The 15,339-nt window shown below is 42.0% G+C and overlaps 2 protein-coding genes across 6 annotated transcripts in view; one reads left to right on the top strand and one right to left on the bottom strand.

Annotated features, from left to right (window-relative positions):
- The first annotated feature begins 39 nt into the window (after window positions 1-39).
- On the top strand, window positions 40-9,393 carry SGSH (N-sulfoglucosamine sulfohydrolase). Its single transcript, XM_087710137.1, has 8 exons — window positions 40-227; window positions 1,740-1,900; window positions 2,026-2,131; window positions 4,847-4,997; window positions 5,349-5,505; window positions 5,664-5,745; window positions 6,610-6,813; window positions 8,133-9,393. The coding sequence occupies exons 1-8, from the start codon at window positions 122-124 to the stop codon at window positions 8,690-8,692; spliced, it is 1,527 nt and encodes a 508-aa protein (XP_087566263.1). The 5' UTR covers window positions 40-121; the 3' UTR covers window positions 8,693-9,393.
- A 512-nt stretch (window positions 9,394-9,905) lies between these two features.
- Window positions 9,906-15,339, bottom strand: part of CARD14 (caspase recruitment domain family member 14) — a 43,513-nt gene continuing 38,079 nt past the window's right edge. For 3 of the 5 annotated variants that reach the window (XM_087710131.1, XM_087710130.1, XM_087710135.1), the window contains 7 exons: window positions 14,255-14,492; window positions 14,075-14,138; window positions 12,640-12,748; window positions 12,039-12,193; window positions 11,519-11,620; window positions 11,257-11,372; window positions 9,906-10,594 (listed from right to left, as the gene is read on the bottom strand). In XM_087710131.1, the coding sequence (XP_087566257.1) occupies window positions 10,378-10,594; window positions 11,257-11,372; window positions 11,519-11,620; window positions 12,039-12,193; window positions 12,640-12,748; window positions 14,075-14,138; window positions 14,255-14,492 (1,001 nt within the window). In that variant the 3' untranslated portion in view covers window positions 9,906-10,377. Of the gene's footprint in view, window positions 10,595-11,256; window positions 11,373-11,518; window positions 11,621-12,037; window positions 12,194-12,639; window positions 12,749-14,074; window positions 14,139-14,250; window positions 14,493-15,339 lie in introns of those variants that run through there. The other 2 variants (XM_087710132.1, XM_087710134.1) reach the window with 2 other exon arrangements.

Raw genomic sequence — 15,339 nt, 5'->3', positions numbered from 1 at the left:
AGCGGAGGCGGAGCCAGGCAGTGATTAATCTCCTTCCTTAGTCTCCAGCTGCGGTGAATGCGAGAGTTGCTCGGTTCGGGAACCGTCTGCCCGGCGCAGGCCCGGGCGAGGCGAGTTTGCCATGCAGCCGCCCGTACAGAGGTGCGTGGTGGCTCTCCTCCTTCTGGGGCTCTGTAACGCTAGGAAGGGGGGCCCCACCAGGCCCCGTAATGTCCTGCTGATTGTAGGTGAGCAAACCAATCCTGGGGGGCACTTCAGACCCTTCTGCGTTGGGATCCCTGGCGCGATGTGCTTGGCCCACTTTTGGCTTTCGTGGGGAGCAGCTTTAAGAAGGTGGGATCACCTAAGCTAGGGAGGTCCAAACTTGGGAACTTTAAGACTTGTGGAGTTGAAGTTTGGACACCCCTGGCCTAAGCAATCTTCGGGTGGTTCTGAAGCAAGTTAAAAGTCGGGCTTGAATATTTGGATGGAATATTTGGATGGAAGGCAATCGGGAAACCCCAGAGCTATAGGGAAGTCGAAAAAGGAGAAGGGAAGAAGAAGGCATGGACAAAGCGTTCTAGTATTGTTGTGTGACCGCTTCACGACTATGTTGATGAGATAAACTCAACTGAATAGAGAACCTCTACTTTTTCAGAAGATGGGATGGCCAGTGTTCCCCTCTCTGTTCTACAGGAGAGTAATATACAGTCTTCTGGGCCACAGTCACACCCCTCTTGGTTTGGGTTGGCAGGAAGAGAGGTTCCAAATATGGACTCTTGTTTTCCACATATTCTCCACACTGAGCTCCCTGTGGTTGGTAAATTTCCGTAGGACAGGCAAACATTCAACAGGTGCAGACTTTTTGAGCTATGATGGGGAGTCTGCCACAAATTCTGCCAGAAATAAGAACAGCTTACATATGAACCCTAAATGACATAATAATGGGCATTGAACAATTTGGTTATGGTGCCAGGTCTCAACTATTGCTTGTGAAAGAATGAAGAACCAAATATTGTTGAAATATAAGAGTCCGTCTCAGGCGACTTTTGAAAAGATGTGACAGAATGAACAGGACTGTGGTGTATTTCCACATAATTTTGTAGCTTGTGCTGTGTGCATTTAGCTAAATTAGTGGGACCTCTGTGTTTGCAGAACCATAACATGGCTCAGGATCCAAAATTCTCCCTTTTCAGCTGTGATTGCAGACTTCCTGGGTTGAAATGCAATATAGGGCTCTTGTTCCTTTTTTTCTCACTGTTCACTGGGTTTTGCACACGTTATATTCTATTTTCACAGAGTTACACTCCCCCCCTCAATGGATCAGGGTTAAGGTTTTCAATCAGTGGTTGCCAGTTACCCCTCAAATTTATGTATCCACACGGGAATCATAAAGATATTGCATCAATCGTATCCATGGTGGGTAAAAGCTTTTTAAACATTAGATGTTAACATTAACGGGGGATAAAAAAGCTCTGTGTTCAAAATAGCATTGGTTGGATAAATGACTTGAGTCTGTTGTGGAGCACAACACTTTAGAATGTCAGAGGCTGAAATCTCCTTAAGTCTGTGTTACAAAACTTCACTGCCCCAGCTAAGACAACGGTTTTAAATGTTCCAGCAACCTCCAGATGTTTTCCATCCACAAATGCAATAATTTTGTGGATCACTATCCCAGAAGTTTGTAGCAAATGTTAATAGGGAACAGGAATAGAATACAGATCTCACCCCTTGACTTGTGCTCTTCCTTCCCGTGGCAGCGGACGATGGTGGTTTTGAGAGTGGTGTGTATAACAATACAGTCATAAAGACCCAAAACCTAGATGCTTTGGCCCAGCGGAGCTTGATCTTCCAGAATGCCTTCACTTCTGTCAGCAGCTGCTCCCCCAGCAGGGCCAGCCTCTTGACGGGCCTGCCTCAGGTAACACACCCCAGATGGAAGCAGAGGGCATGCCATGGCGTGATTCTGCCCTTTCCTTTGAAAGTTACAATTGCCACCAAATTGTGGATCCTACCTTATTGCAAATGATTTCTGTCCAACCGCAGCATCAGAATGGGATGTACGGATTGCATCAAGATGTGCACCACTTCAACTCTTTTGATAGTGTCCGGAGCCTCCCCTTATTGCTTAACCAGGCTGGGATACGGACAGGTAAGCAGAGGAGAGCAGAGCTCCTCCTTTCACTTCCTCAGATCAGCTGGAACTCTTTCTGTTTGGGGCTTGGTTGAGACAGCCTGCAAGTTTAAGAAAGACTTAGTCTCTCCCTCCCTCCCTCCCTCCCTCCCTCCCTCCCTCCCTCCCTCCCTCCCTCCTTTGCAGCCCAATATGTAAATGCTAGCAATGATAAATGTTATTTTAAAAAGAGATGTTGCATATATTAATTCTGAGGCAGCTGGTTGTTGCTGTGGAAAGCAGAATAGACACTTGATTTAACTGCTCAATTTATTTAATGCTTTATTTCCATTTTTTTTTGTCAGTGCTGATAAGGCCATTAGAAAAAGGTTGTCATAATAAAGGGTGACAGGACTAAAGCTAGAATAAGTGATAGAAATAAGGGGGGATATTAGTGTATACATTTTACATAATAAAATAAAAGTAACAACAAGAGAAAACATGGAATAATTGAATAACGATAGATTGTAACCTAATATAAAGGTGAATTATTATTAGATAAACATAAGTTGATTGAATGTAATAATTATGATTAACTGTATCAGTTTTACTTGTATCAGAATGTATGACACCCACTACAGGTTCCACATTGTTCACACATAGATTTGATATATTTGTAAAAAAAAAAAAAAACTTGGGGGGAAAAGGTTGTCTTTTGAATTGCCTCCCTCAGTTATGCTTTTGCCTCATTTAGTCCAACTGCAACAGAGAAAAATATTTCTGAGAGTCACTTTGGTCTAGTAGTTAAGGCACCAGGCTAGAAACTAGGAGACTATGAGTTCAAATTTCATGGGCACCTTAGACATGAAAATCAACTGAGTGACCTTGGGCCAGTCATTCTGTCTCTGCCCAACCCCCCTCACAGGGTTGTTGTAGTAGAAAAATAGGAGGAGGAAGGAGTATTACCGTATTTTTCGAAGTATAAGACGCAGCGGAGTATAAGATGCACCTAGGTTTTGAAGAGGCAATTTTTTTTAAAAAAAGTAGGCAGGTAGATAGAGGGATAGAGAGGGAGAGAAAGAAAGAGTAATACAGTAGGGAGGGAGGGCGGGAGGGAGAGTAGGTAGGTAGGTAGGTAGGTAGATGTGTATGTGTGTGTGTGTGTGTGTGTATTCTCTGTCCATTGGCTAGCTGATGAGAGCTAAATAGCTTGAAATAGATCTATACTACTCTCCCTTTATTTATTTATCAGCACAAATACAACACAAATGTAACAAAGGCAACAGTAAAAATATTGGGTTTCTGTCTGGATGGTCTCTTGTGACAAGCCGATGGACAGAGAATGGAAGCAGTGGACTTCCTCCCATGTTTGGGCATACCAGGGGTTGTGACTTTAAATAGATAGATAGATAGATAGATAGATAGATAGATAGATAGATAGATAGATAGATAGATAGATAGATAGAGATATAGATATAGATATAGATATAGATATAGATAGATAGATAGATAGATAGAGATTAGATAGATAGATATAGATTAGATAGATAGATAGATAGATAGATAGATAGATAGATAGATAGATAGATAGAGATAGATAGATGATAGATAGATAGATAGATAGATAGATAGATAGATAGATGATAGATAGATAGATAGATAGATGATAGATAGATAGATAGATAGATAGATAGATAGATAGATAGATAGATAGATAGATAGATGATAGATAGATAAAGAAAGAAAGAAAGAAAGAAAGAAATACAGTAGGGAGGGAAGGACGGAGAGAGAGTGTGTGTGTGTAGATAGGTAGTAGAAGGATATAGAGAGAGAAATAGAGAGAGATAGAGAGAGAAAAATACAGTACATAGGTAGGGAGAGAGAGAGAGAGTAGGTAGGTAGAGGGATAGAGAGAGAAAAATAAAGAGAGAGAAATACAGTACATAGGTAGGGAGAGAGAGAGAGTAGGTAGGTAGGTAGAGGGATAGAGAGAGGAAAATGAAGAGAGAGAAATACAGTACATGGGGGGGGAGAGAGAGTAGGTAGGTAGGTATATAGGTAAATAGAGGGGGGGAGAGAGAGAAATACAATAGGTAGGTAGGGGGAGAGAGAGAGAGAGGAGTAGGAAGGTAGGTAGATGTTTCCAGATGTATTTATCCATGTGCTGGATAAGGAAATAGCTGACAACCTGTAGCACCTAAAACTTTGTTTCTGCTAGGACAGCACTTGATCAATGTAATTCTCATCAACCACTCTAATTAAACAGCTTTCCGAAAGGGGGGGGGAGTTTTTGCACTCTGCAAACCTCCCCAAAACGGCCCGTTTTTTGCGAAAACGGCCCTGTTTTTTTTTTAAAGGGCATGAATAGCCTTGGGGGGCGGCTTGCAGAGTGCTCCTGGGGGGGGGGGCAAAAACGACACGACTTATACTCCGAAAAATATGGTAGATATATTTGTCACCTTGAGTTATTTGTAAAAATAATAAAGGTGGGATACAAATAAATAAATTTCATAGCACATTATAAATTGCACCGCTTTAGTTTCTGAAGCTAGATTGTCATTTTTTTTTACATACCCATCATTCTGTTAAGCTTTATGAAAGAACGTAAGTAGCGTAGAATCCTTCCATCCCTCTTTACCCCTGTAAATAACCAAGGTTGTGTCTATTTTGTACATGTAATGTGGGCACTATCCTAACTGACAGGTTAATATTACTATCCTTTTTTGACTGACTCTGGCTCCTTGTCTCTTTCAGGAATCATTGGCAAGAAGCACGTTGGGCCAGAGGCTGTATATCCCTTTGACTTTGCCTACACTGAGGAAAACAGTTCTGTCCTGCAAGTGGGCAGAAACATCACCCGAATCAAATTGCTTGTTCGGAAATTCCTCCAGAGTGTGGATGAAAAGTAAGATCCAGTACTGGAATGATCCAGGTGCCCCCCCCCCCTTCCTTAAGTCTCCATGGAATATCCAGGACCAGGCCTTTTGGACCCGTCTTTCACTCATATTTGGCAGACCCACCAGAGACCCCAAGAGAACGTTTTGGGAAATAAAATGGTTCTGTATATCGAGATAAAGGATCAAAATCAAGGAGAATCCAAACTGGGGGGGGGGGTTGTTATGGAGAAGGTGAAAATGGAACTTAGCAAAGCTAGAAGCATCCAAAGTTTTGCTTTGAATAGTGCAGAGGAAGCACTGCTACAGCATTATCAAGAACCCTTAACTGTGTTTTTGCCCTTTTCCCCCCCAACCTGTAGACCTTTTTTCCTTTATGTGGCTTTCCATGATCCCCATCGTTGTGGTCATTCCCAGCCACAGTATGGAGTCTTCTGTGAGAAATTTGGCAATGGGGAGCCTGGAATGGGCTGGATCCCAGATTGGAAACCTGAGTTCTACCATCCAGATCAAGTGCAGGTGAGGTCTAGGATTTTCTTCTCCACCTGGGTTCCAGCAATACCTGCAAGTGGCAATACTTCCTCCAGGATTTGTCATAATAATTCACCTTTGTTACCTAAAGGTCTTTCCTAGGGTAGCTTCTAGCTTCATGTCCTGTATCTCCTTTTGGCCTTCAGGTCCCTTATTTTGTACAAGACACCCCAGCTGCTCGTGAGGATTTGGCAGCTCAATACACAACTATTGGGCGCATGGATCAAGGTACATGATTACTGAACCAGGTAGTTCTGCCTACAGGAATGGGACAAAAGGCTTGGTACTTCTGAAAGGGATCAAGACCTTTAATTTATGATTAACTATTGATGGTGCATTTCTGTATACGAGAGTCAGTCTGATTTTGCTTTATGCACATAAAGGCATAAATATTATTGTAGTTCTGAGAGAGCAGATGGTAACCATCTTCTGTTTATTAAAAAAAGAATACATCTCTAGTTTTTAGAAACCTGTGCATTTCACTGTGTGGACTCTAAGAGGTATTTCTAAGAACTCTTTCTAGCTCTTATATATAGTAGCTTTGATACTACTATCTAGTAGCTTTTATTTGCATCTTTTATATAACTGAAGGTAGCATACTTAATGCTCCCATTTCCTATGTTCTCCACAACAACAACTCCATGAGGTTATTTGGGCTGAGCAAGAATGACCGGCCAAAGTCTCCCGGCCAGCTTTCATGCTGGAGAGAGGCCTAGGATTCAGTCTTCCAGTTTCTCGGCCCTCACCTTCACCACTATGCTGAACTGGTCTTGTGGCAATACGTTTTAGTGATGAGGAAGCAAAGCAAAAGTCATCCATCCATCCATCCTTAGCAAAATATGCATAGTTATGTTAACTGGGTGGGACTTAATGGGAGCGAGATGATCAATTAACACTGAATAATCTTTTAATACCTGCTGTGTGGTGCCTGGAGAAACCTGAGATCTGGGCGATGTATATGCTATGTCTGAACAAGGAGGAGGGTAGAAAGGAGTGTTCCTCTGAGCCTTAATGTCAGTCAAGGCTATTTCTGGGTGGGGCCATTAGTGTAACGTGTGTGTGTGTAATATTTATTGTATATTATTTCTGCAGGCCTTGGTCTTGTCCTGGAGGAACTCCACCATGCAGGCTTCCACAACAGCACTCTTGTGATCTATACTTCAGACAACGGCATCCCCTTTCCCAGTGGCAGAACCAACCTGTACTGGCCAGGCACAGCTGAGCCCCTCCTGGTCTCATCTCCTGAGCATCCTTCGCGTTGGGGCCAAGTCAGCAGTGCCTACATCAGCCTCCTGGGTAAGAACAGCTGAGAGATGAACTGGTGGATTTGTCCCATGGAGGAGGCTGGGATGTGCTAAAGGAAACTATAACACACTTTCCACTTTGCATTAGCCTTTTCTGAAGATCTTCCTCTTTGGAGAGAGAGGAGGAAATTATGGTTGCAGCTGACGTGTCTGGCAGTTTCATCTAAGTGGATGTCCTTCTCGGCTCTTTCCCAAGTATATTTTCAGGAATATCTATGCTTTACAAACCCTTCCAAACAGTTCTGTTATGCAGAACTTATTTAATACTTATTTAAAGGATTTGAATAAATAAACCCTGTAAATTTCTTATATGGTGGCTTTCCACATAGGGTTTATTCAACAAGCCGTGGTTAAATAAGTCGTGGCAAATATGGGAACCCACCTACTAAGTGATTGGATGCACATGTGGTTGGCAGAAGGCAGCCTAGGTCGTATTTCCCTTTTCTTGTTCCCTCATTCAAAGGCCAAAAAAGGGAAACAAAGTGGAAGAATGGGAAGCCAGTATAGTGTAAGGGCTGAAGGAGGGAACCACAATGCTGAAACCAGACAGAAGGGTTGCGTAAACCTTAGGCAAGCGCTTCTCAATCTCATGGATCACCAAGGAAGAGCCAAAGGTTTCCTGACTTTAAAAGGGAGAAAAAAGAGGCTTAAGATTTAAACCCTTGAGAGAAATTTCTGCGGGCTGCTTAGTTATGACTTCTTTCTTGTCTGCATTAAAGCAACTCCTTTAGCCATTATATTGGAGAAACCTCTGCTGTTGGGTTGAATTTACCCCTGAGTAGAGATATACTCCTGAATATATATGATGTTTGACCCATTGGTTCCTACCTTACCATCTTTACTGAACCTAAATTCTATTGAGGAGATGCCTGTAGAAAGTATAGAACTGGAGCTAACTGATGTAACCTAGAAAATCTTAGGAAGAAATAGCTGTTTTTTTAATAGGACTTAGAAATATTGTTCCATACTAGATAATACCTGCAGCCAAAAGTTCCTTCTGGTCTCTTCCCTCTGCATCAGATAGCAATAGCACTTAGACTTATACACCGCTTCACAGTGCTTTTACAGCCCTCTTTAAGCGGTTTTACAGAGTCAGCCTATTGCCCATAACAATCTGTGTCCTCAATTTACCCACCTTGGAAGGATGGAAGGCTGAGTCAACTTTTGAGCCAGGTGAGATTCAATCTGCCAAATTGCAGGCAGCCGGCAGTCAGCAGAAGTAGCCTGCAGTACTGCATTCTAACCACTGCGCCACATGATGCATGCCTCAGAGCATGTTTTCTGCTTCAGCTTTCCCTTCTCTCTTTGCAGATATCACTCCCACCATTCTGGACTGGTTTTCTGTGCCATATCCCAGGTACAGCCTGTTTGGGAAGCAGATAGTGCAGCTCACCGGGAAGTCTCTGCTTCCGGCATTATCACTGGAACCAAAATGGAGAACTGTGTTTGCCAGTCAGAGCCTGCATGAGGTGACCATGCACTATCCCATGCGAGCTGTGCAGCATGGCTCCCTGCATTACATTCACAATCTACAGAACCGAACCTCCTTTCCCATTGATCAGGATTTCTATGTTTCACCCACATTCCAGGACCTGCTGAACAGAACTCAAGCAGGGCAACCTACTCATTGGAATAAGACCTTGCGTAGCTACTATTATCGGGATCGCTGGGAACTGTACGATCACAGCACCGATCCTACTGAAAGCCACAATGTGGCTTCTGATCCACGCTATGCACACGCTCTTGAAGAGCTGCAGGGGCTGCTGTTGAAGTGGCAGTGGGAGACCAGTGACCCCTGGGTATGTGCTCCTGATGGTGTCTTGGAGGATAAGCCTGTCCCCAGGTGTTGCCCACTCCATAATGAGCTGTGATTTTCTTGTTGCCTTCCTGTTTTGGTGGCAGTTACTCAGCCGTCTGCAACAGGAAAAGATTTGCAACTCAAGCTGGTGCTGATGCAACAATTGCACTTTGCAGAATTAAATAATATTGAAGTTGCACCTGAGAGAAGAATTGGAGTAAAACGCAAGGAAGTGTTTGCCCTCCACACAAGAATGAAATGAAGTTTTTTTAACATTTGCTGCCATAAGAACGCCACAAGCATCTTCCAGATGGAAGGCCACACTTGCCATCCTTCCCTGTAAGAATGGATAATGGCCAGACACTGTGAAAATGATGGAGAGTTGTAGTCCAGATTAAAATAACTGGAGAAGCCCAGTTTAAGAAATGAGTTGATCACTACTATAAGTGTCCTCACCCTAATTGTGGTATCACAAAAATACAGTTGGGCTGGTCCCATATCAGTTGTTACACATAGGGCAAGGATAGAAACTGCCCAAGTTTAAAAACAGTTGAAAGAGTAGAGATGAACATTTATCTTTAGATTCTGTAGCCTGCACATTTCATTATTCTACCACAGAATACTGAGATGACTAGAAACAGCTTTTGGTTTGCCTGCAGGGGTGGTATAGATCTGCAAAGCAGTTGCTCCAATTTAAAACTAGTTCTCCAAAATATGCATTATACGGCTAAAGCCTACTTTTATACAATAAAGAAATGAAATGATGTTCTTAACTAGCTTTTTTGTTTGTGAGTGCTTTTATTCCTTCATTAAAACAAGGGTAGGCTTGTTTTAGACTACATCTGGCTTCTTCCCCATCTCCATGTTATACTTACAAAGCCCTAAATGACAGTCACAAAGTCAGCTAGTGAACTAAATGCCAAATGAGAATTTGACCCTGATCTAATACTAAGCCTGCTAGCTAAATCTCTGTATTACATGTCAAGGAATAAGGCAGACATAATTAAATTTGGAGTTTCAGTGTGACAGAAACATGGGCAAAGTTCTATTAGTCCAATTTTGGATTTTAATACACTAATACACGGATGTCAAACTGGCAGCCCACAGGCCAGATGCATTATGTGCAGGCCCCCACCCCACCCCAGGTCCACAAAGGCAAAAAACATGGCAATCGAGTTTGACACCTGTGCACTAATACAATGCAGGGAATGTTAATTTGCTTAAAATATGCTCAGTTTGCTAAATAATGTGTGTGATAACTTTTTAAAAACAATGCAAGGGTAGTCTTCTGTGAGAAATTCTTTTATTTAAAAAAATGAAATGCATCCATTATTTTCATGCTCAACGTTCCATATACTGTATGCTCGCGCTCATGTGGAACTGTGTGCTCCATATGGTTCAGACCAGTCTCCGTGCATTTCTGATTTGAGTACCAACTCTACCCAAGAGTTTTAAAAATTCATTATAGCAAACCTCTGCTTGTACATCCCACCTAAAACAGTTTGTGGTACTCTCCACATTTAGCCAGCATATGATTTGTTGCCAGGAATTCAAAGGGATGGTGAGGGAAGATAAAACCAGTTTGAAAGAGGTTGGCTGAGGAAGGATGGGGACCATGAGAAAAGAAATGGTAACTCTCTAAATGGTAAGTATGCAGCTGATAGGTTTGGAATATGTTCTATTTCCTGTTAGAACAAACAGTAGTACATTTTTCCCTAGGCACAGGTGAAGCAATTGCCTTAAGACCCGTCTATTGATCTAAAGAGGTCGGTGAGGCACTTGTTCCACCCACACTATCTTCTTCTGCTCATCAGCGACAGCCACACGGACACAGCTGTTGAGAGCATCAAGGTCACCCCAAGCATCGGGAGCAATGGTGCGATAAAGGCAGGACACCGTCTCCAGCTGGGCCTCATCTTTCCGGGCACTCTCCAAAAGTTGGTCCTCAGTTGCTCCAAGGCGCTGAAGAGCTTTCCTGAAATTCAAGCAATTTAGGTATTGGAATCAGAATTTGGGAGCTTACTCACAAAGTATGTTTGTGTGGGTGCGAAGGAAAGGCTGAAGAATGATGGCCACAGAAGAAAGAATCGCCAAGATCAAGATACAGTAGATAAACACAAAATTGTGTGCTAGATGAAATGATTTTAGAATAGAATAGAATAGAATTTAGAATAGAATAGAATAACAGAGTTGGAAGGGACCTTGGAGGTCTTTTAGTCCAACTCCCTGCCTAAGCAGGAAACACTACAGCACTTCAGACAAATGGTTATCCAACATCATCTTAAAAACATCCAGTGTTGAAGCATTCACAACTTCTGGAGGCAAGTTGTTCCACTGATTAATTGTTCTAACTGTCAGGAAATTTCTCCTTAGTTCTAGGTTACTTCTCTTCTTGATTAGTTTCCACCCATTGCTTCTTGTCCTACCCTCAGGTGCTTTGGAGAATAGCTTGACTCTCTTCTTTGTGGCAACCCCTGAGACATTGGAACACTGCTATCATGTCTCCCCTGGTCCTTCTTTTCATGAAACTTCTTTTCATTAAATCTTTTCATTTTCGGTGCATCTTTGGTGATTAAAAATAATTGGATAACAATTCTGCCAGAGAGAACTGTAAGTCATCAAAGTGACAGTACTCACTTGATTTTCTTGGCATTTTTCTCACTGATGGTGATGAGAATAATGATGGGATACATGTCCATTGCCAGAAGTTCTTGCACACTCTCCAGGCCCAGATCCAGCCAGGCATGCACATCCTAGAGACAGTGAGATGTATAAGTGCATGGATACCACTGGACAATATTTGCAGTACTAGTCCTAAAGGAATATGCACCCTAACCCCTCACCCAATAGAACTGCATCTGTACCCAAGTACAACACCTGTTCTTCCAGCCTCTAATACCTTTTGCTTTAACTGTTCCAGATCCCATCGAGGAATACAAGAGCTGCCATTCAACTCTTTGTTTTCTTGGAAGGATTCTGTGTTCTGAGTATCTGCAGGAGCAGGAAGGAGGGAAAAAAATGAGAGGGCATAGTTCTAAATCCAAACTAAATCTCTTTTTCTTATGTTTTGTTAGAAGTAATGTTTGGATACATGAGAGAAATGAGAAAATCCAGTACCAAGAAATATTCTGTGTTCTAGGAACAAGACAAAATCATTTGAACAGGAATTGTGAACTCAAAGGTGCTCTTTCAAAAGGCAGCTGGCCTATGTTAATCCAATTGCCTTTTGAAAAATAACCTTTGAGACAAACATGACCTGGACGGAGAATCTCCACAGACATGAACTCGTGAAGTTTACTGTGAGGCAATGCGCTGTCTTCTACTTCAGCTAGACATTTCCCTAACTTTGTCTCAAGTTCAGATGCTGAAGTTTCCAGGACTTAAAACAATAATTCCCTGCAAAAAGACTCTTGTATACCTGATGGACATTTTTCAAATTCCCTGGAAAGGCATAGCTTGTCAGCCATGATTTTCCTCAAAAGTGCTGGCACCACAAGTACTGGACGTGGCTGCGCAGGTCTGTAATGCCTGACAAAAGTGTACGGCATCAGGCTGACACAATTCCTGGGATTCACTAGAAAGGAAAGAGGAAAGCAATCAGATAAATAAATGCTTGTAGATTTCAGCCACTGTTTGTTTTTTTATTCCTAGCTATGTTTTAAGAAAGTATATTTGAAGACATTTATTAAATGGCCCCAATTAAAGACTCTTAGTTTAGAGTTACTGTCAGAAATATAAAAAGCCAGAAACATAATAGCTACAGTGGGGCCTACGATAAATAATCTGGTTACTACAGAAAGGTGTTTTTTCTAGAAAATAGCCAAACTTCTAGAAAGTCTCAGAGACATTTTTAATTTGCAAATTAATTAGTTATCCCAAGTAGATGCTTTATGGAACAGTTCTGTATGCTTTTAAAAAAAGAAAGAAAAGCTCCATCTAGGCTTAAATTTGCCTAAATATTTGTAGGCTGTAATCATAACTTTCAGCAACAATAAACAACATTCCAATAGTTGAACTTACCTTTTGGCTTGTTTGAATCTGATAAACTATTTTGCATAGTGGACCAAAGTGGATTGATCCTGTTACTTGTACTCACAATACGGACCAACTTGTGTTGAAAACTGGAATTCTACGGGCAAAGGAGAAGGCGTTATATTAAACCCAGAAGGTATAGAACCAGCCCAGGAGTTATGGCAGTAGTTAGCTAAGTAGGAGCTAAGCTTAGGATCACCACCTTGAGGAAGTTGCCTTAGAACAGGAGTTTGAAACTCACATTGTCATGACGTCATCACATGACATATCACAACTTTCTCCCCCTTCGCTAAGCCAGGTGTGGGTGTGGCCAGCACGTGACGCATCCAGCCTGAGGGCCATGAGTTTGACACCCCAGCCTTAGAACAATGTCCCCAAAGGACTTTCATGCCAAGCCTTTGACTCAAGCAGTTCTCACCCAGATGCCTCCCACGTTAGTAGGAAAACAAGTCCTATGATAGTGCAGTATATCTGGTACCTGGGGTTGGCCTATTGTTAAGAGTTCTCTGGGCTGCAATTTTCGATTACTACTGTGATATCATCAGTGCAGAAGATGTGGGGGATGTGAGGTTGTGCAGTATACAACTTTCTACTATGTCAGTTACTATTTAGACATAATACAGTACTGCACAGGGTGCCAATTAATTTGTGTGAAGTCTTTAACTGCATTTCTTTTATAAGGTTAAGTCTACATCTGTTGATTGCCCCTTTGTTGGAGTGCCTTGATTCAAATAATTCTTTTGGACTTTTTGATAATTTTAAAATTGCTATTCCCATCTATTTCCTAGGTTGTGTGGAGGGAGATCAGTGATGTAAGCAGAACTATGCCACCTACAGTCTGACCTAAGTGTAGTACACAAAATTATCTGCTACTATATCCTATGTCAATGACTACTTCAGCTTCAACCACAACAATACACGAGCAAACAATAGATACAAACTCAAGGTAAACCACTTCAAATTTTATTGCAGAAAATACGACTTCAGCAACAGAGTGGTCAACGCCTGGAATGCTCTACCTGACTCTGTTGTTACATCCCCCAACCCCCATAATTTTAATCTAAGACTGTCTACTGTCGACCTCACCCCATTCCTAAAAGGTCTGTAAGGGACATGCATAAGCACACCAGCATGCCTAACATCCCTGTCCTACTGTCCCCATTTATTCATACCCATTTACTGTGTTCATATTTATATTTATACTTATACGTTATCTTTTACATGTTTGACAAATATAAACAAACAAACAAACAAACAAACAAACAAACAAATAAATAAATAACTGTAATGCGGCATGGAGTTCCTCTTCCTTATGTCCATCTTGATCCAGCTTGGTGGAAATGCATTTTTGTAATTTAGTTTGCAGTCTAAATCAACTTGCAAATTTAACTTCCTAAAGCAGAGTGAAAGGTTGTCTCATTACCTTCCGGGAAACCATATTCTTTTGGGCCAATTCTTGAATGTGGGTAATGAGTTGCTGTTGTGCCCTATATCAAAGAAACGGGGACAGAAATGTGTAAGGCAGAAGAAAACAGATATGCATCTCTGCATTAGATAGACAAGAACGTACTCCCTTCCAACCTATTGCGATGATCATACTCACTGAAAGTAGTTGGGGATGGTACCAGCATCCATGTCTTTCATGGTATAAGGATTCACCTGGCAAGCACTCCACTGAGTTTGGCCTTGATAGACAGTGTCAGTGACATGGAGAATGTTATGGCATCCAACTGAGAGTTCCCCAGGATTTTGTTTCTCAAGGCATAGGTTGGATCGGATATAGAAGGAGTCACCAGATGTTACCAGCTTGGAGTTCAGGTCAGTCAATAGTTTCTTGTAACCTAGTAAGATGAAGTTTGTTGGAAACTGTGAATCAAAGTACAGCAATAGCATGGGTCAAGTGGGACTGAAGATAAATATGTGAGAGCACAATTACGGTACTTCCCAAACAGATCCAAGGTGGCACAGTGGTTAAATGCAGCACTGCAGGCTACTGCTAGATCAGCAGTTCAGCGGTTCAAATCTCACCGGCTCAGGGTTGACTCAGCCTTCCATCCTTCCGAGGTGGGTAAAATGAGGACCCAGATTGTTGGGGGCAATATGCTGACTCTCTGTAAACCGCTTAGAGAGGCCTGAAAGGCCTATTGCTATTGCTATTGCTATAGATCCATTGCATTCCATATTCATGTCCAGTGAGATACCTAAATCAGGGGGATACATTTTGATGCCCAATCACTGTATGTCCAATTTCCAATTCACATTTAGGGATGGGAAAATGGAAATCCCAGGAATTTTCAGGAATTTTCATAATATGTGACCAGAAGGCACTGTGCACTCTCAAAGCCATTCAATTGCTACCAAAGCTGAGGACCTCTTAAATTGGCTCTGGTTACTCCCTGCATACACTGGATCTGTCAATGGCATCTGTTGTACCCACTTACGGTAGGTGCTGGAAGCCCCAAGCAAAGGGCTTCTCAGAACTTCATTTATTAAGACCTATCAGAAAGCCACCCCACCTTCTAAAAGCCACAAGCAGAATGGAAGAGGGCACCTTCTGGCTAGCATTGTCAGTGCTTACCCTGGGTAATACTTTTTCCCATTTTTTTGATTTCTCAACTGATTTTTCTTAGGATTTTGAAAAAAACATAAATGCTGGGAAGGAATTCCTGCATGGAAACACCAAGTTGA

This window comes from Thamnophis sirtalis, unplaced genomic scaffold, assembly GCF_051295495.1.
Source record: "Thamnophis sirtalis isolate CommonGarterSnake01/CBP01778 unplaced genomic scaffold, rThaSir2_p1.2 scaffold_3, whole genome shotgun sequence".
Classification (NCBI taxonomy): domain Eukaryota; kingdom Metazoa; phylum Chordata; class Lepidosauria; order Squamata; family Natricidae; genus Thamnophis; species Thamnophis sirtalis.
The sequence above is the reverse complement of the archived record's forward strand: the minus strand, read 5'-3'. Positions and strand labels throughout refer to the sequence as shown.

Bases quoted from the DNA above. Each gene is read 5' to 3' on its own strand.
- SGSH (XM_087710137.1), top strand. From the start codon at position 122: ATGCAGCCGCCCGTACAGAGGTGCGTGGTGGCTCTCCTCCTTCTGGGG. The intron at 5,746-6,609 runs GTACATGATTAC...TTATTTCTGCAG, and splicing joins TATTGGGCGCATGGATCAAG to GCCTTGGTCTTGTCCTGGAG. The intron at 6,814-8,132 runs GTAAGAACAGCT...CTCTCTTTGCAG, and splicing joins TGCCTACATCAGCCTCCTGG to ATATCACTCCCACCATTCTG.